Source organism: Chenopodium quinoa, unplaced genomic scaffold (assembly GCF_001683475.1).
Source record: "Chenopodium quinoa cultivar QQ74 unplaced genomic scaffold, ASM168347v1, whole genome shotgun sequence".
Taxonomy (NCBI): Eukaryota; Viridiplantae; Streptophyta; class Magnoliopsida; order Caryophyllales; family Amaranthaceae; genus Chenopodium; species Chenopodium quinoa.
The window spans coordinates 1,856,793-1,877,970 of record NW_018744092.1 but is presented as its reverse complement, the minus strand read 5'-3'; the positions used below and the strand labels follow the sequence as shown (position 1 = coordinate 1,877,970).

Genomic DNA, 21,178 nt, shown 5'->3' with positions numbered 1-21,178 from the left:
TGTTGGATGGAATTGGTTTTATGGAATTGGATTGGATTGGATAATTGGTTTATGAAGCATGATTGATTGAAATGAATTATTGATTGAAATTAATGATGTTGACATGTTGTATATGGACCACACTTTTATTATTGGCATGATTAAGGACATGTTTAACTAAACTAAATGTTTAATTTGGTTTGAGATATTAAAAAGGAATTTTATTATGGTTCATATAATTTTTATTGATGCTATAAGCTTGGAAATTGAGCTATTAAGTGTCTTAGTACACAGGGATAAAATATATTGTGGTGACTAAGTGCACTTAAGGTGTTTCTACACCGAGGGATAGGATTTGCAGCGCTTTATATGCTTAAGGTGTTTTCCACATGCACCAAGGTAGTTTTAAAAAGGGTTCAACATTAAAGTAATGTGATCACTAATTATTCAAGAATTGAAATGGAATGTTTGATTACTTGAATGATTCATGTTGGTTGATTGTGCTGTGGATTGACAGTCATCACCAAGTCTAAAATATGTAAACAACGTAACGTGAAACAGATTACGCACCAAAACTCTTGGAACATATATAACTCGTGTATGGACATATGGGGAAAGTTATTTGGTTTTATATTTAACCATATCTTCTATTGGGAGCACAGGACGCTGTATTTTCCTTTTTATTATTATTATGCGCAGGATGTCCGTCATTCACAAGTGACATATATGCCTACTCGATTAGCTCCCGGAGTAGTTTACCTCAATTCTTGGGGCAAGGATTTGGTTGAAAACCCGTTCAACGAGTAATCAAATGAACAAGCAATTAAATTGTCTATTGTATGAGTTGTTTGTTGTGTGCTAAACAGGTGTAAGAAGTTATGTTGAGTGATCCTAGGTTGAAAGCATGTAGTGTGTTTCATTTACGCTTACGTACTCAGCATTGCTTATTGTGTGTTTGTGTGTTTGTTGGCCTTGTCTTTATCTTGGCCCTACGACGACCCATTTCTTATGGTGAGTAGCGGGGACAAAGTAAAGAAAAGCTTTTCAGGCGATGCAGCATATTCATGTTGGGACATGAGTGAAGAGTGAATCTTGCATTGTTTAGTTCTTATAAGGATAGAATTGTTTAATTAATAACATAATACTAAAACAGACACTAGAAATGACACGTGTCACTTCATGGTGTTGTTTTTTCCCTCCAAATCTCCCCCTCCCTTTTTAGCAAAAATCTTTTATTTTTGGAATATTTGTATAGTACAACTATAACCATATGTTATTCATAATCTTATATATTATCTTTACAATAATTGTGTTCTTTTTTATTTCATATTTTTATTTACTTAAAATAGTTACACAAGATTTGAGACCCTTTTAATTAAGGGAGAATAAGCTATAATTTAGAAGTTACCATTATATAGTTGTACAATAGTGGGGTCTATGGGATAAAAAATATTTCTATTCATGGTGTTGATTTGAAATCTTTTGAAATAATAATAATTGAGTTAGTTTTTTGTTAAATATTTCTCCAATAATTTAACTAACTTCTAAATTATTATTTTTTTCCTTTAAAAAATCTATTAACTATTACTAAAACAGATCATTCTTACATCGATTGTTTCGGACAAATGTAAGCTATCATTAAAAAAAAAAATCCCACCAATATAATATATGATGTCAGCTTATTTAGCTTATTTTTTGGAAGTACATTGTATATATAGTATTTTTTTTTTTACTAAACCCCGTAAAAAAAAAAAAAAAAAAAAAAAAACATATGACAACTACACTGTATAGTTTTATTGGGAATAACATGCATCATTAATGTGATTTTTACCTTATTATTTCATCTTTCTTATATTCATTGCATTTGTTTATTCCACATGAGTTGCCTCATTTTTATATTATATCACAAATTAATTATGGGAAAAAAATTATTACTACCATGTATCGCACGGGCATTAATCTAGTTATTATTTATTTGCTTGATTGGACTAACGCATTGTTTTAAATATTGGTTTGGGTTTTTAAAAGGCCTACAATGATTCCAAGTTGTAGGTTGACTTAGTTTGACTTTGATTTGAATTTACTTTCATTTGGTTTGACTATTGAAGTTAGTTTTATTTTGATTGGTTTTGAAAAGAGTCTTCCGCTGTGTGTCTTTGATAAATGCCTTAACCGTTATCATGGTGACGGTAACATCTTAGATTTTCCTGATTCGTATTTGAAAAAGGACAAAGCAGGTATTTTAAAGGAAAAGAATTTCTAGGGTGTTACAAATGATTATTACATAAATTTTGTGCAAATATTGGTGATAAATCGAGAAACACTACAAGAATTGAGCCAAATACCGATGGTCAAAATTCATCAATAAATATATCAAAAACCATCGGTATCACAATTTACTGATGGCTGCTATCGGTATTTGGCCAACAGTGATTAATTCGTCGGTAAACGTTATACAGACGGATTTACCGATGGCCATAAACCCCCTCGATAAAAGAATTATTGCCGATGGTTTAGGCCATTGGTATACATACTAATGGCCATTGGTAAACTTTTTTTTTTTTAAACAAAAGCACCCCCTTACCATGCCACTGTCCCCTTCCTATCACCACCCTAAACCACCACCGCCATCCAAAAAGAAAATAAAAATCCCCTTACTCAGCCACAGCCCCCCACACCACTAACACCACCACTACCTACATCACTCACACCACGCCACCCACACCACTAATTCACCCACTAACCCAACCCACCCATTAACCGACCACTAACCCACCCATATACCTACTGCCACCCACACCACTAACCACCACCAAAATGAACCACAGTACTAACACACCAAAATTAACCATTAACCCACACCACCAAAATTAACCACTAACCCACCGCCACCCACACCACTAACCACCACCTAAATTATCATTAACCAAAAAAAAAAAAAAAAAAAGAAAAAAAAGAAACACAAAGAAACAAAAATTAACCAAAACATAAAAAAAACTCAACCAAAATAAACATACCTTTCGGATTATTTCTTCAACAATCTGGAGTTTTCATGGTCTAATTTGACCAAGGATATCGTAACACCGTCGGGCGCCGCCTTGCACTGGTCCCAATGACCGTTATTCTCGTATGAGAGAAAGAGAAGAGGGGGAGAGAAAGAAAGGATAGAGGAAAGCCCGGAGGAGAAGGAGGAGAGAGAGAGGAGGCGTGAGAGAAGAGAGAGAGAGAGAAAGAAAGAATAAAGAGAATAAGGGGGCGGCTAGGGTTTGTGGATATTTCCCTATTTTAATATTTTTGTAAAATATTTACTGATAGCCATCGGTAAAAGCCATTGGTATTTAATATTTACCGTATTTTTTTACAAAAAATTTTACCGATGAACGAAAGGAAAAAATATACTGACAACCTAACCATTGGCATTTTTAAAAATATCGATGGCTTTACAAAACCATCAGTAAATTATATTTTTACCGATGGATTTTAGTGGCCTTCGGTATTTCCCATCAGTAAATGCGTGTATTCTTGTCGTGGAAGAACTCTAGAAGAGTAACTATTGCGTATTTTTGACGGATTTTTATAGATTGAAGGATTGTAGTGATTTTAATGGTAGAATATTAAAGGATAGTCTTAGAAGGCAACGACTTCTAAGTTTGATCTTAGGAGCAGCAATCCCAAAACCCTAGTTAACAACACCTTAACAAAATTCTCTTAAGCAAAAGCTCATAAATTTTAACTTAAATTTATAAAAAAATCCTGTACATCAAAATAATTGACAATTTGACATACGAGTAATAAATATAGGAAAAATAGTTTTTTACTGCTTGTTCGACAAGCAAACTAAATTAAAAGCCCTAATAATTAATTAATGAACCAAGATATAGTCTAATACTAACTAATTAGCATAACTTTGGAAGCCCAAGGCCCTATAACTATTACTAAGACAATAATAAAAACATTATTAAAAACTTACTTATTGTAAAACTCCCACTTTAAGAGTAAGGTAAAACCAAGGGAATACCTAAATAAAACTATAAAGGTTGTTGTGAGAGAGGGTTATTTGATTCACATCAATAACATCTAACTAGTTTTTCATTTTGGCAAAAGGAAAAAAAAAATTTGTTTTTTTAGTAAAATAAACCATCCACTTATCAGACACTTATATTAAGCCACATTAGAAACACAATGAAAAAGTATAATATTTTAACACCCAAAAAAAAAAAAAAAAAACCCTATACGAAGTAGTATTTACCAGACAATCTCTTTGGCTTTTGAATTTCGCAATTAATAGGCAAGATAAGATTGTTTGCAAGGCGAAAGGCAGATATGTCACATACGATTCCCACCATATCCATATCTCTGAGTAACAAGTACTGTATCCTTTTTTTTTTTTTTTAAGATTGATGGACTGATGGTCCTTCAAATTATAACTTGAAACACTTTCTGCAACTTAACATAAAATGGCAGCCAAAATTGCTTTGTCTTCCTCTTATATCACTACCAAAATTCGTCTCTTACCGAAATTACCCTCAACTTCAGCTCCCCTTTTTCATTATCTACCAAGAACTAGCAGCAATTTACATTTCAGAATTAATGCAAAATTAGGTACTTTTTCTCATGTTTAATTTTCCCACTTTACAAATAATACATCTGTTTTAGTTTAACACAATCTAAGAAATGATAAATTTGTGTTGTTAGGTGGAGATGATGCAGAAGCAGAACCAAAGAAGAGTGGGAAGAGGAAATTTATCACCAAAGAGCAAGAACCAGAACAGTGAGTCTCTTACCCAATTACAATTATTTACTCCTTCCGTCCAGAATTAATCGTCATTTATTTACATGTTTCAATTTTTGGAAAAAAAGATGTTATGTTTGTTAAAAGAGTACACAGTATGATTAATAAATAGTGATCGTCTTAAACATTACTCGTATGTCATTACTTAAAGAATACTGAGTATTACATTTGTACTCTGTAAATCATTAATTTAGCTCGTATGAAAGCAGATGTAAGCCTTTAATCAATTGATAAACTACAATAGCATTGATATGGATAATTATGGCCTGGATCTATTTGTATTGGTGTAATGCAATTATTCACAACTTCTTTACATTGTTTTGCTAAAGATATTAAGTAGTTTGCTTTGTGATATTAGATTTTAACTTTCAAATAATCATGAATAACATGCAATTTCAGTTCCTTAAAGTAACATATGTAAGCAAAGAAGACTCATATGCTACAAAGTTTTTGATTATTAAGCTATAAATCTAAGATTAAAACTGAATAAGGGAACTAGACCTATGTAGTTAAGATAGAAAATACACTATACAAACTATTGATCAATTATTAATGGTCCATCTATTCAATCCAAATAATAATAAAAGTACTCCCTCCTTCCTATAATGTTATTTCCTTTTCTATTATCACGGTCTTTGAGATGAACCTGACAATATTCCACATGACTATATTTTTTGTATAATCAATGAGCATTATTGGACAAGATTTTCAAAGTTTAACCATAAAAATAAAAATGGGAAAAACATTTTGGGACAGAGGGAGTATATGCTCAATACTCATCAAACCATGAATGAAACGCAGCCAGCGTGGTGAGAAGATATAATTAAGGGTTGCGTGAATGAATTAAACTTGTTGGACAATGGTCCGTGAGATATCATATATGACATACAAAGTATGCACCAATGCACTTGGACATTTGAGCAAGATTGAAAACCTTCTATACATACATGAGGTATGTACCAATGCACTTGGGCATGTGATGAGCCAGATTGAAAACCTTCTAAATCCATTTAACATTGGCACAATACAAATGTATATGAATTTCATAGCTAGTATCCTTGACATATATACCATCATATTACGATCAAGCTAACAAAAATACATGTGTTAACAACAAATGTAGGTATTGGCAAACGGCAGGAGAAAGAGAAGGCGAAAATCCAATGGCATCTCCTCTTCCTTATTTTTTCATATTCGGCATGTCCACACCTTTTATCATTCTAGCCATTGCCTTTGCTAATGGATGGATAAAAGCTCCCATTAGATAAAAATAAATACTGTATCATATTGTTCAAAACTGTAGTATACCAGGCTGTTTAACTAGCACTGAGAGCTTCTATATACAGATACAATGACATACTGTTGGATGTTATACTTACACACCCCTTTTGTATTGTGTATATGCCAAAATCCGAGCTTTGCTTTTCATCTCTAACGCTTTAGACTCGCTAATATATGGATTATTCCAAATTGCTAGCGTGCTGTAATGCTGTATAATCTGTAATATGTGTGTCTCGAATGCTCCACTTTGATGCGTGTTCAGTTTTATAGTGTTAGAGCTTGAAGTTTATGGAGCCACATTAGCCATACAGGTGTGAAATTTGGGTTTTTCCGTTTGAGAATGTTGATGTAGTCTGCCCAAAGAGTATGCACCGATGCACTGAGTCAAATACTGGATGCAACAATGGGAGCTGCCTTTAATAAACTTGTTACACACATATAGTTATTGGAACAATATATACAAGACTTTTCCTATGTCTTTATGTCAAAATCCGAGTTTTCCATACACAATGATTCTACCCTTAATTCTTTTTATAAAGTCCACAAAAACCTTGGCTACATGGAATATATGTTTTATCCACTTAATTCATGTGATGTTGACTATATGGCTATATCGAAGTTGGTTGGATCCACCGGTGACCGGAATTCCAACGGTGGTGGGTGGTGGTGTAGGAGGAGAAGGTTCTGACATGGTGGTTATTCATGTGATGTTGACTATATTTCTATGTGAGTCATTTTACTTAAAAAGTACTTTGTATCTTTTATCAATATAGTCTTACTTTTTACTTATTTATCCACCTTACTGATGCAAGTCTAAGCATGGAGAACTTCGAAGATTTGCTTATCATGCATCAAGATAGCTTGTCTCTAAACATTGATTCAAGTCAAGCATTGCATGGACACTTTCTTGGATATCAAAGCAAAGCTACGGTTTGCTTGGTGGCGTTTCTTGGAGTCTAAGCTAGTTTCTTTAATTTTCTTACTTAGATTTTGCTTACAAGTTTTTACCTTTCACTTGAAAGGGTTTTTCTTGGTTCAAGCATTAGGATCTTTAATCTTTTTATTAGTTTCTTTAATTAGTTAGTGTTAACTGATTTTAGGCGTGTGGTCTTGCTTGGTGAGCAAGCTTGTTCAGGTTGTTGAAATCTTATCCAAGGGTTTGTTAGAGTTCTAGTTGGGTTAGGTAACTAATCAAATTCTATCTTATGTGATTAGTTACCAAAACCGTGTGCTTGCTTGCAACTCCAAGTCGGTTTAGTTGTCTAGTTTGATTAGAATTGAATTAGGGATTTGTCCTAATCTTCCTAGGAGAGTCTAGCTTATAAATAGGCTGGGTAAACACACGAAATAATCAGATTATTATGCATTGTTTTGAGTTTAAACACTTAAGTTTTAATTGATGGAGATCAATTGCTATTTTGCTTGTTTTAGTTAAAACATTCGTTCAGGTTGATTAATTAAGTGGATCTTAGTTAATTAATCTTGTTTCTTGTTTAATTCTTGGTGGATTTCTTGTATAGAATTAGGCTTGATTCAACTATCTTTGTGTGTTTTAATTTTCGAATTAAAATTCACATCACTTACTGAATAACTTAATATACTTGAGCGAGTATAGAGGGGATGCATTTACATTATTCAATCTGTATCAAAAGATATCATTTCCATGAAATTACAACCTTAGTTTAAACTTGCTAAGTTTTCCAAATTAATATCTTAATCAATTTGTACCAACCGGCCACTTTGCTCGAATACGACAAAATCCATGAAATATGGATTAAATTGCATTTCTTACGATTAACATTTTTAAATTGTTGTTTTGAACGGTAACAGTAGTACAAGAAAATGCGAAATCGTAAAAGTAACCTCGAAAACTATCCATTTAAAAAAAAAAACAAAATTACTAAAAAGTATAGTGATTAGTGAAGCAGTCCAACCTTCAAAAGCAGCATCAGATCGTCGCAACAGACAAAATATGGAGTGCCAATTACCAAACTTTGAGGGCAGGTACAAAGTACGTACAATTTCATCCTCATGCTCCCTCCACTTTTAAATTCTTTCAAAATTAAGTTTTTATACTTAAAAAAAATACCTATTTAACAATATTTTGCATGATACAAAGTACTTCGTAGTATATATTTGAGAATAAATGAGTAAAAGTTAGGCCCAAAGTTAATATAATAGTAGTGTACAAAGTTAAATTGTATCAAATATAATAGAAGGTTTAATATTTATTATGTATTTCTAGTTAATGAGGGTAAATATAAATGCAAATAATGAGTAGTAGCATAAATTTACACCTCACTAACTATACTTTATAAAATTACTTCATATAAAGAGTAGCTACATTGTAAAACGCTCTGTTTTACTTGCAACATAGTTTCAGAGTACACAATTTTAGGATGTGATTTAAAGAAGGTAAATGAACAATTTTATTAAAATAATTTTAACTCTATGATAAGAAAGCTATATGTATTAATAATTTTGATTTGTTCGTCTGTTTACATTATTAAATCTCTTCCTTAAAATGTGTGTTATTAAACTATGCTGAAACAAAACAAGTATTACGAAACATAAATATGAAAATGAGGAGTATATTTAAAAAGGCAAGATAATCGATTTAAAAAATGGAAGACTTCCACTCTTCATCAAAAGTCACAAGTCCTAATAGGCAACAAATTACAATGAAACATTCATCAAAAAAGAGGCATGGTCCCCAACCTAGTAAATGAATAGGAAATCACACCCTAAGACATTCCTTAGCCTAATTACTCTCCCCAAAAACATTAGCATAATATTAATAATGGTCACACGTGATCTAATTACATCTACCAAAGTTAGCAACTTTCAACGAAAAATTTCCAAACTTAAAAGGCTAAAACCCTTTTGTTTATTTGCACAAGCTACGTTTTGTAGCTAGAACTCAGGGCAAACACTAAAGACGTCTCTAAATTGCTGGATTTCCATGTGGCATTGCTTCATTGTTACAGCTAGCGTTCGTATCTAGTTGACATTCGACAAGTGGCTGCATCTCTTTCGGCATGTACCTTAGCTACCATTTGCTCCTTGAAGACAGTCGACAAGTGGCTGTATTTGTCTTGCCATAGTTTTCATCAATGTTAGCTATGGGATCCTCACTTGTTTCTTGTAGGAAGACCTTCACTACTGTACTTGATTTGGTATGAAACCTAGCAACCTGCAGTTCTTTTTAAAAATCCATTTGGTAATAATCGACGTTAATAAGGTTGGCAATAAGTTGTGAGGCTTAAACCAGGTTAAGCCTCGGCCTCATACTGTGCCATCGTGTTGCTAGGGCTACTTGGTACAACCAAGCCGCAGTAGCTAGCTTAGTTAATACGAAGTATCACGTAGGAATGATATATATGACAAACTGGCCTTGAACTATTTCACATTCATAATTAATAGCTTGTTTGTTAATGAACAATTCTATTGGCCTTTTCTTGGCTTTTGATTGTTGACATCTTAGGTGTTCAAAATGCTAAACATGTGTAATATAGTATATAACTTTGAAGTTATTAAGTAATATAGTAAGCCAATTTTGTTCATGATTTAAAATGTAATTTTGGAAGGAACGTCTGTTGTAACATAAGAAACTAGCATGAGTTGTGCTGATTATATGCCTTTACATTAGCATGAGTTGTGCTGAGTTGTAATTTAAATTAGCACTAAGTTTTTCATATAGCATATACAAGTATATGATGAATGTCTATGTCTTAACAATAGCTTGAAGATGAAGAGCAATTAAAGTCTTCTAAATAATTTTTGATGTTTGACAGTAACTTACTTAATTCAGGAATGATCCATAGTGTTTTAGATCTAGCTGGCATAATTTTGGCAAGTTGCAAAATCAAAAGTGATCATGCTTTCCTCATTATGTGCAATACATACCCTTTTTAGAAAAAAGGGTTTGGGGTTGTATCCAAAACTAATTTATGAATTTACCAAGCAAAACCACCAACTTGCTCTAATTAATACAAAGTATGAACATCGTTAAAATGCACTTTGCAATAAGAATAAACAATTCAAGCTCTTATTAGTTATTGAGCTTAAAAGCAAGCACATCAAAGGATTATGAGAAATATTTTAAGGTTGTTTTTAATTTGGTTTAGAGAAATCCATTTTGAAATGAATTTTATTTTATGAAAAGAAACTTGAGGGGGGGGGGCATTGAGTCGTGAATATGATAAACGAGTGTGAGGCACACCCGCTACAAATGTTGTCCACTTTATAAGTCCAAAGAGGTTTAACCTCAAAAGCATATTACAATGAGGAGAGTAGCAATTTAGCCAAGTGGACACAATTTTCTTTTTTTCGTTAATGTGAGATACACATTTCAATATTCACTTTTACATTTACAATTTTTTAACTAGCCTTATGCCCACTGCAATGCACAGGTTGTTTATAGGTATACAATACAAAGTATAATTTATTTTATTTTTTTTATAATATGGTTTTATTGGAAAATGAATAGTTTTTAAAGGAGAAGAAGGGGTGAAAATTAAATGTGATTGTAGAAGATATTAAGTTGGGGGAAAGTGAACCAAACAACATTCATACCTTGTATTGAATTAAAGCTTTTTTTTTTTTTAATATGAGAAAGGGGATTTTAAAAAGAAAAAGGTTAAATGAAGTGAAATGTAGTATCGGTGAAAATGAAGTTTACATGTGACATGATGGGCATGATGGTTTGTGTTTTTAAATACTAAGTATAAATGTGAGACGATACTTTCACTCACATGTGAGTTTGTTTATGGGCTCATCGCTCACTCTCACAAGTGAGTTGGCCATAATACTGGTCAAAATCACAACTCAACCCAACATCAGATCTAATACCACGATAGATGATCAGCTCAACCAAAAGCTTAAGGGTGCCCATATGTTGACAACACTGAACCACACTCCCTCGGTAGCTTTATTTTAGAAAAAATAGTAATTCACTATGAACATCCAAATAATAGGTCGTTTGATGGCCTAACCGGGTTCTGAATGGGCTGAAACTTTGGGTTTATCTTATTCGAAAAATAAACACTTTTTTTTTTTAATGTATCTATAACACTTTGGTCTTTGTCTTATGCTATAATTTAGGAAATATAAGCTATAATTTAGGGAAAATATAGTCATGTGAATTTTTGTTAATTAAATTTATCTTAATTCATGATACTCTCATAATGTCATATCCTAGAATTTTTATATATTGGTAATTTAAAATATTAGTGATTGAAATAATGTATACATTGACAAGCTTAATTTGAGAAGATTGCAAGGGAAAAAAAAAGTATATAAATAGAGGATTAAGTTTTCACCTAATCTCTCAAAAATCTTAATGGTGTATTATGTATAATCCCTCCAAGTTACTTTTACTAAACACAAATTATTTTTAATAAATATTTTTTTTTAAAGGTAACGAGAACAGGGTCTAAATGTGACTGAAATTCAAGTAGCTCCTTAACTTAATTAGGCATTAGAACAACATATTTCACGATAATATTTTAATTTTTTAAAAATATGTTACTATAGCTATGGTAAAAGTTAGTATATGTAGTGAAAAAAAGTCAAACATGTCAATTATTTTAGGATAGATGGAGTATTTTCTTTTGGTGTAATAAGTGCATAACTTTTGTCGTTTTTAAGGTTTTACGTGTGAAATTACTATCTTATCCTCAAAATAAGTTGTGACCAACTTTCCGCTTTTTTCTTACATTAAATATCTAAAGTTTATCATATGCGGAAATACAGTGCTTTTTCTGTGTGACTGACCACACCGTGTGGGCGGGGTCACATATTCAGAGTTACTATTTAGAGGCTACTCAGTCAGTCAAGGGTTATTTATTCTAGGGTTACTCAGGTGGTTAGCGCGTTTTCGCCAGGGTTACTTATTTAGGGGTTAATTAGTAAGTCAAGGGTTACTTATTCTGGAGTTACTCAGTCGGTTAGCGTGTTTACTATGTGAGAGTAATCCCTGACCAATCTAGTAACCCTTGAATGAGTAACCCCTGACCGAGTAACCCTGACGGACCGAGTAATCCATGAATAAGTAACCCCGACCACACAGTGTGGCCAGCCACGTAAAAAAATTTATGGCGGAAATATGTAAATCACCCCTCTCTCAGACTTATTGGCTATGTCATTTCTCTGCAATGCAAATTGAAAAACAAAGGAAGTAAAAGATTGTGATGTATGACTTTGCGCTTTACAATTTTGGGAAGTAGTAAAAGAATTTTAATGTTGGACAAAATCTCTATAAACTTTTCTTTAATTATCTTCTATGGAGTATATAATAATACAACATATATGTACTCCATAGAAGATATACTCTTCCCTCTAAAAAACAAAAGATTTACTCCAAGAAAAATCGTAACAGTTACAAACTACACGAGCAATTTAAATAACCCCACTTTTTTATGATTAAGTATGAGACAATAGATAGCGGGGTTTAACTTTCCTGCAGACAAATTGATGGTCCAAATGCTAAAGCATGCTTAAAAGCCATCATTAAAGGACTAAATATACAAGCAAGCATGGCCTAATCTTGCAAGAAATCACCCTTCCTGGTCCCTCTTGATCTTCTCTACAGATTACAGCGATCCAAATTTAGCTTAACAAGATCCATTCAGTAAACAAAGCAACACTAATCAAGCTCAAAAAATTGGTAACTTTTGTAGGAAACATTATATTACTAGCTAACAAAACTAGCCATATTTGATATTTCTAGTCCTGCTCATATTTTTACATTTGCTCATCTGGCCTCTATAGTTGAGTAACTTGAGTGTAAATGCTGAATAGATCTTCTGAGAGCTCGATTCGTGGATTCGTGCTCTTGGACTTCCAAAGAGCCAGAGAAACATTGTTAATCAAGCAAAAGAAGATCAAAGGGGGTGGTTTCGGTGTGACAGCAGAAGTTTGAAGTAGGGAAATTTCTCAGAAAAACAGAAAGTAGCTTAGTTTACATAATTAGTAATAGTACTAAACTACTAATTTTGGTGTGTCAAGAGTTGATTTAAAATGCAAGTTGGAGGGAAAAGTGCCATGTGGTAAGCTCAGAAGACTTCACATGGTTTCTCTTACTCCAAAGTTATCTCTCTATTAAATGCTACAAAAACTAGGTACCTGAAAAACCAGTTTATGGGTTTTTCAAGAGAGAATCCTCTGTTATTTACTCTGAATTTATAGCCTAGTTTATTCTTTAAGTACTTTCTGATAGTGAGTTCAAAGGGTCTCATTTTCTCTCTTCATATATGATACTGATTTTGATTTTCTCTTTTCGGATATAATGTTCGTTTTCGTGTCGAACATATTCCACTTGATATCATTGAAGAAACTATCCAACTCCCAAAGAGCTTAAACTCGAGTGTTTTTGGTAGTACTGTGTTTGTTCTTGGACTAAACATTTCGTTGTTTCGTCGTAGCCAGACATCAGTTTGTTTATCACATTTTTAGATCCAAAACACCATCAACCCAATTGAGTGTTCTTCTATTCAAAGAAGAAGAAATGGCAGCTTGTTCATGTTTAGTCAGAAATCCACTTCCTTGGCTTGCTGCCCTTGGATGTTTATTTGTCTGTTCTCAATCTCTAGGCTTCGGGTTTCTTACTATCTTCCTTACATCATCAGCTATTATTCTATGTCCTGTAATTCTTTGTCGCTTAAAGCTATACGAGCAGAAATCAACACGGAGAGAGTCATGTACGCGTTCCATTGAAGAGTTTGTTTCCGAATCAAGTCATCAACAGACAGTCAGCCCGGTGAATGAGTCTTTGGAAGAAGAAGAAGAAGCAGCTGAGAGTAAAATTCATGAAACAATACAGGAAAATGTTTCTAGATTGGAAGAAGAGGAAGTATCAAAGCACAAAATACAGCAGAATGAAAATCACAGGTCACCAGAAATACTGCTGTCTGACAGTGAAAGTGTTGATCACACAACTTCGAGTGAGGATTCAGAAAACGATTCTATGTTCAGAGAAAATCTGAGTCACAGCACAAACTATTCAGACGGGTCAATCTCAGACGAAGAGAGTCTAATAGAAATTGCGCTTCCAACAGGCCACTATGTTGACTCAAAGATATCACAAGAACCATCCTGGTATGGATTTCAGCATCAGAAATGGTCAGACTGCTCATTAAAATCCCATTTCAGACAGAAAAATTGGATGGAGATGCTAAACGAGATGAATGAAGAAAACTTCATCGAAATCGATCTCTGCATGGGATCCATCAAGTGTTCAAGGTTTGAAATTCAAGCATAATCATCAAAAATTCATACACAAAAATTTTACTCCCAATCGCGGTTGGGAATTAATTCACTAGTACTTCTTGTTCATTAGCCCTTAATTTTTTATCCGGTCACGGATTTTTCCTCCCCTTGTTGGGGGTATAGCGTATTAAGATTTCGAAGCATGCTTGTGTTACATCGTTAAACTTTAGTGCTTGTTTCGCATTCACCTCGGATGCCATTTGAAGCACAAAGTATATTTCTTTTTGCTAAATCTTACTGTGATTAAAGTAATTAAAACTCTGACAGCCATTTCTGTTTTATATTGCATACTCTAATTCTTGATCTTTGAAAAACATATTGTTATTTGATTCATATGTCAGATCTTTTGTTTGTTTTCGCCTTGATTTCGCTGACAGATTCCTGTTCAACGCTTAGTTGCGAATTCCAGTGATTAGTTTAACTTACTTCTATGAATCCACATATCACAAGTATATTCCAACAATGTTAAGGTTAGATTGTAAAAGGTCACACATATGACATATGAAAACAATGTACTGATAATAAGGCGCATTTTGTTCACTGCCTGCTCGCATTAAACTTAAGAAGATCAGGGTAATTTAGTAGCCAAACACGAAAAAAAGAAGAAATACAGGCACGGAGAAGGGTAATTAGATCTTAAATGTATATGTAATCCATTTAATTTCGAACAAGATCTTGGCCATGATGAATAGCTGGGATCATGAAATTTGTTTTGAACAATTGGATAAGACTCATAAGAGAGACATTATTGCACCAACATAGTCAATATATTTACTCAATTGTTTAATTACTTTTGGCATAGAAAGAGGCATAAACATTGTCATTAGATATATTTAGATCATTAGATGAGAGTTGGAACTAAATTAGTCACTAGTACAACTACCAGGATAGCTAAGCAGCTAAGTCAACTCCCAAATTTATGTAAAACTATATCATATTCTTAAATTAGCAAGTTGATGAAGATTATTTTTAATGAGACAAAGTTATGATGCATCCTTTGCCTAATCTACCATGTCATTGACAACACAGCTTCAGAAAAAATAAGAAGGTATAAAGTCATCAACTTATTAACAGGACTACAAGAGCAGAAACAAAGTCATGAATATGCCTAAGATCAGGTTAGTACTTCACTTGGCAGTTCATAAGCGTGTTAGGCACCTAACATGTTAGATTATTTAGACAGAATCGAGTATACATTCATGTCAGTTAGGACAAGTGTTACCAAAAAAAAAAAGCTAAGTTGGCCTAACTATCCTTGTAGGCCAAAGTATAGAATTTTAAGATAGATTAGTGAACATATTGCATAACCAGGGCCTAATTAAAGTGTACAACATTAAAATGAACTTAATTAATGTAACATATATGGTTGATAAATGAAATTCTGCATTTTCTAATAGTAGGGCTCACAAATTCATTTGCATATATAGCAATTAGGTGGAGATCTTTACATTAAATTACTATCTGCTTTCGGCTATATTAAGTCTTAAATTCTTAATTAGCTGACTAATTAGATATAAGGGCAGTTGACTGAGACTAATGATTTTCTTGCAAAAACCATGCTTTTTGTAAGCAGCCATGCTATTAGCAAAAGTTCACTTTATTTTGAGAAAGTTAAAGCATTTGTGATTTTTATAACTACAATTTTATGTAAAAGAATCAAGCAAGCTAGGTCCTGGCTGCTGATCCTTTATTCAATCAGCATCTTCATGATTGAAGAACGACATTGTTTAACAAACTCGAAAAGCAATACCATACCTACCTTCTTATCGAATTAAAGACTTACAAAAAAAAAAAACCTTCATTTTAAAAGCTATGTATACTGTATAGTACACCCCTGCATTTCCAGGGAACTTCAAAGTTTAAGAAAGAAATAAAGTTGAGTTTTGAAAAAAAGAGTTATATACTGCTTATTGTCTTCATTATCATACTCTCAAATTTACTTTTCAATATTTCTATGATCAATACAATCTTTTATGTACATGCAAGACTCTACTGTAACATGTTTGTTCGAGCAACTGCAAAACTAGTATGTATCTGGTGGTTTTTAAACAACCTACAATGCAAATACAAGTACTAATGGTACTTAATATTGTAAGGCCAACTGCTAACATCTTCAATTTCAATATCTCCACACTATAAGAGTGAGGGATAGCTCAAGTGGTTAGAGCTTCCCTCCCGGTTTCAGGAGATCCTGGGATCAATTCTCACCCTCGCCCCTTGTGACTCTCTAAACACCGACAAAATAAGGGACGGAGGGAGTACTTAGCTAGCGCAATTCAACTTTGTAACTGACTAATTGAGCTTGTCTCATGGTGGTTTTTAAACTACACGGTAACACAGCACACCTTGTACCCATCTACGCGCTAGGAGAAACAACCATCAGGATGGTCTATGTTTACTCGGCTCTTCCCAGGCTTTCTAAAAGTTAATTAGTGTGCATCTGATAACCCATTTGGTTGTTGGAATATAATTCATTTGCTGCTTGTTTGATCAGTGGTGGAGCCAGAATTTTATAATCAGTGGGATAATACGATTACAAAATAAGTGTTGACTAAGTTAGTTGATTTGTAGGATATACTGATATATGAATGGGATAGGACTATAGGAGTAGCTTTCAACTAGTGGGAGTAGATTTTGTATAGTGTTATTTTTTTCAAGGTAGATTTTGTATAGTTTACTTTTTTCTTCATATTTTTTGGACATATTATACTGTTATAGGAGTAGCTTTTGTGCAAGAAAGATTCGTAGTAACCCTTTTTTTCAAACTACTCCGTATATCAATTTGAGGAGATATGATAAATCTTTACTCCGTAATTTCTCATGGATCACCCCCCCCCCCCCCCCCCAAACAACTCTACTGTTGTAGTGATACTCATGGACCACTATTTTTTAGATATCAGCACAATTGTTAAATGGTTATGAAGTCCAACACAACATGCGTAAATTCTCTTTTCTTTACTCGTTACTTTCTGTATTTGTATCTTCTATAAAACTTTAACAAGTATTTTGAAAGAATTTAGGGGACCCCACCAAGATTGTGGATGATAACTAATTTAAATTATTATTAATAAGTTTATGGCAATTGGTACATAACATAGTTTGTCTTATTGAAGAAATCATCAACTATCTATACTACATTATATTAATTATTTACAACAATTAGACTTGTTTTATATTATTTACAATAATTAGACATTATCTAGTCACACTTTATATCAAATTATTGCAATTATATGAACCGAAGTAATACAAGAGATTATGAATCTATCCTGTTTATTGGGAAACAATTGTAACACCTAAGTCTTCCCATATGATAATACCAAATATTATAAAGATATTCACTAAATCATGTCTTACCCTAAATTATCGTAAAACAAATACTGTATTATTTACTACTCCTTATCAAAATGGAGAATCTATCACACAAAGTTTGTACATAAAAAATTTTTTTGGTAAGAACATCATTTGCTTGCTTTCCTAGTCACCAAACTAAAAAGTAAACTTACAAAATTTGTGCGTAGAGTATAGCCCCATTTACTTCAACTAAAAAAATATACAGCAAAAAATAATTTCAGGTCTTTAAAAATAACTTCAAATCAACAAAAATCAATAATGTCACAAAAAACAGATATTATAGAAAATCATTCAAAATAACTCTAATTCAGCAAAAATAATTTAATTTCAATAAAATAATTTTATTATAACAAAAATAAAATGGAGTGAACAAGACCTAAAATAAATAAATATAAATGTACGTAAATTAATCTTATTCAAATCAAGTCAAGCTAAAAGTGGCATTCTTCATAAATTCTTCATAAAATCATAACCGTGAGAAATTAATCTTATTCACATCAATCCAAAAGTGGCATCCTTCATAAAATCATAGCCGACGTTTTCGATTGAAGTCAAGTCAAATGCCGAAAGGAGACAATTTTTTAAATCAAAGTACATTTTGAAATTCTTAACAAAAAGGGTTACTTTTTCTTTCTTAAACTATGCAACAAATCCTTTGAAAATTGTAGAATTAAATGAATGCACACCTCTATGAAAAGGAGGGCAAGATGAAAATTATTTTGATGAAATAAATCATGTACCTTAATGGCAGGATTTCCAAATTCGGTGATCTGCTTTGTACTTCTGTACCATTTCTCCATAATGTTGACGAAAGTGATGAATAACATCTTTAATATTTACTGATTGATTAATTTGTTCATTGAAAAGGTTTTGATTCTGGTTGGGTTTTTGCAGCGGTGGAGCCAAAAAAATTTTTGTTAGGGAGTCAAATATTATGTATGTACTCATATTGCATACAAAAAAAAGATATATACTTCTTTATAATACTTTGTATAAAATTTAATAATATAAATAAAATAATTTCCAATTCTAATACAATATAAATTAAATGAGTGAGACCCAATTATTTATGAAAGTATTAAAAGTAAAAAATTGAGTTAAGTGAATATATTTTGGACATAGAGAGACAATTTCCCAAAGACCCCAAACCAGATACTATACTCTTACTCAAACTCAAGATAAGGATGACAAAATGAATCATGCTACCAAATTAAACCAACTCTACAACAACGTATCATGTGTAATATACTGCTACTTTTAATACATATACACAGACAACACAGTCATTGAGGAGGCCATGGCCCACGCCAGCCCCCCCGTTGGCTCTGCCAGTGGGTTTTTGGTTTTTTTAGGTTTATATATCTTCAAGCTACGAATCCTAATATTTTCGAGTTGTTTTTTAATTGAGTTATATTTTGCTAGTTCAAATTGGAAAACATCATATTATATTAGATTTTCCCATAATTACTTAGATTAGGTATTTTTGTTTGGAAATTTATAAACTTATACTTAAAGCGAATAATTAAGGACACTTGCCATTACCTTGAGAAAAAATTTCCCGCCTTTTTCTCTTTCCTTTTTTTTTTTTTTTTTTTTCTTCAAAATCTTTATGAAAACTATTTATAACCTAAAATATATTCTTTACTATTTGACAACCATATTTATTACATATACTCAATTGAAATATTTCTACATAATATCTTTTATATATTTTAAATTTTAGATTTTTTAAATGAACATATATTAAATAATTATTAAAATTTCTTCAAAAAAGAAAATAATCTGTAACTTAACTATATACAGTGAAACCAAAGATGACACATGTTTTTAATATTTTATATACGTAATATAATATTTTTCTTCCAATTTGGTCATTGATATAATATTTTCCTTCCAATTTGGTCATTATGTTTCATCCTTACATATTATACTAAATTACAAGTACATTTTAGTCAAATTTTTTCATGGTTTTGTTTTTTTTTTTTTAACAATTTTAAATTTTGTAATTAAAAATTAATTATTGTGTACATATTGATAATTACAAATTATTATGTTACACCAATAATAATTTAAAAATTACCGTGCATGACACAGGAGCTAACCTAGTACTATAATAATCACAAATAAAAATAATAATTTAGAGTGAATAAGGAGAATTAAAATAAATATAAAAAAAAGTTACAGGGTACTAGACCTGGCAAACGGGTTGTTCGGGTCGGGTTCAGATTGGGTCAATTTCGAGTCAGCAAATATTCCAGTCGGGTCGGGTTAGGTTAATTCGGGTTTTGGGTCAACACTTTGGGTTAAATTCAGGTCGGGTCAAATTCTAGTCGGGTCAGTTCGGATCGAGTCAGTTTGGGTCGGGTTCGTGTTGGGTCAATTTCGGGTCAACAAATATACAGATCGAGTCGGCTCGGGTCAATTTAGGTTTCTAGTCAGCACTTCGGGTTAAGTTCGGGTCGAGTCAAGTTCAAGTCGAGTCAGTTCGGGCCAAGTCAATTCGGGTCAAGTCAATTTCGAATCGAGTCAATTCAGGTTGGGTCATCCGGGTCAAGTTAGTTCGGGTTGGGTCAAGTTTGGGTCGGGTCACCAAAATAAATTCACTTAAAAGTTGGAAAAATAAAGTAAAATTGATAAGAAAATAATAAATAAAAAAAAATCGTGAGTACCTATTACTTAGGAATGAAAGAAGCTCTAAAATAAGTAATTCACCATTTTACCCTATTCAGAGTATTCATTTCAGGAATAGGGTCACTTCGGGTCGGGTCAATTCGGGTCGAGCCACTTCGGATTTCAATCGAGTCGAGCCACTTCGGGTTTTGGGTCACTTCGAGTCGAGTCAAGTTCGGGTTTTGGGTCAAGTTCGGGTCGGGTTATTCGGATCGGGTCATTTCGGGCATAAGTCACGTTCGGGTCAACTCCATTTAGGGTCGGGTTAGTTTAGGTTCGGGTCTGTAGGGAATTTTTCATCTCCACCCTACTGTGGGTCATGTTTTAAGCATAGCGGCGCTCCAAAGAAAAAGAAGCTAGAGAAAAAGAGTCGCCAACAAGTTTTAGGAACTTGTAAACCGTTTATGATTATGAAGGTTACACCCCATTCACAATCACAGAGATTGCTAACTCCATAGTGGTCTGGAACCATGACTGGATGTTCGGTGATGATGGTACGAACTTAACCTTAAAGAGGTCAAACCCGCCCTAAATAGGCCTCTGCTTGATTCTAATTATTGATATTTATGTGCACTTTTTGATCAACATACATACATCAAATTAATCCTAAACTTGTTTAATCTACGTTGGTTGATTATTAATGCACAATTAAATCTAAGATTAGTGATCACTTGAATTAAAATCATATTATGTCTAAATTCAATTATTAATTAACTTATTAGGCGTGATTTCAATTACAAATTCCCTTTAAACCTGCAAAAAGGGGCGTGATCAAGCAATAACAATAAATCATTGATAATCAAGCAACATATAATTAACATAATAATCATCATC

The 21,178-nt window shown here is 32.7% G+C and overlaps 2 protein-coding genes across 2 annotated transcripts; both read left to right on the top strand.

The window, feature by feature from the left end:
- Positions 1-4,261: 4,261 nt before the first annotated feature.
- On the top strand, positions 4,262-6,199 carry LOC110691805. The gene is made up of 3 exons (XM_021868763.1): positions 4,262-4,581; positions 4,675-4,750; positions 5,895-6,199. The coding sequence occupies exons 1-3, from the start codon at positions 4,437-4,439 to the stop codon at positions 6,037-6,039; spliced, it is 366 nt and encodes a 121-aa protein (XP_021724455.1). The 5' UTR covers positions 4,262-4,436; the 3' UTR covers positions 6,040-6,199.
- A 6,194-nt stretch (positions 6,200-12,393) lies between these two features.
- On the top strand, positions 12,394-14,601 carry LOC110691804. Its single transcript, XM_021868762.1, has one exon. The coding sequence runs from the start codon at positions 13,560-13,562 to the stop codon at positions 14,310-14,312; it is 753 nt and encodes a 250-aa protein (XP_021724454.1). The 5' UTR covers positions 12,394-13,559; the 3' UTR covers positions 14,313-14,601.
- The last annotated feature ends 6,577 nt before the right edge of the window (positions 14,602-21,178 follow it).

Coding starts and splice junctions, on each gene's coding strand:
- LOC110691805 (XM_021868763.1), top strand. CDS start 4,437: ATGGCAGCCAAAATTGCTTTGTCTTCCTCTTATATCACTACCAAAATT. Junction 4,582..4,674: donor CAGAATTAATGCAAAATTAG/GTACTTTTTCTC, acceptor TTGTGTTGTTAG/GTGGAGATGATGCAGAAGCA. Junction 4,751..5,894: donor AAAGAGCAAGAACCAGAACA/GTGAGTCTCTTA, acceptor CAACAAATGTAG/GTATTGGCAAACGGCAGGAG.
- LOC110691804 (XM_021868762.1), top strand. CDS start 13,560: ATGGCAGCTTGTTCATGTTTAGTCAGAAATCCACTTCCTTGGCTTGCT.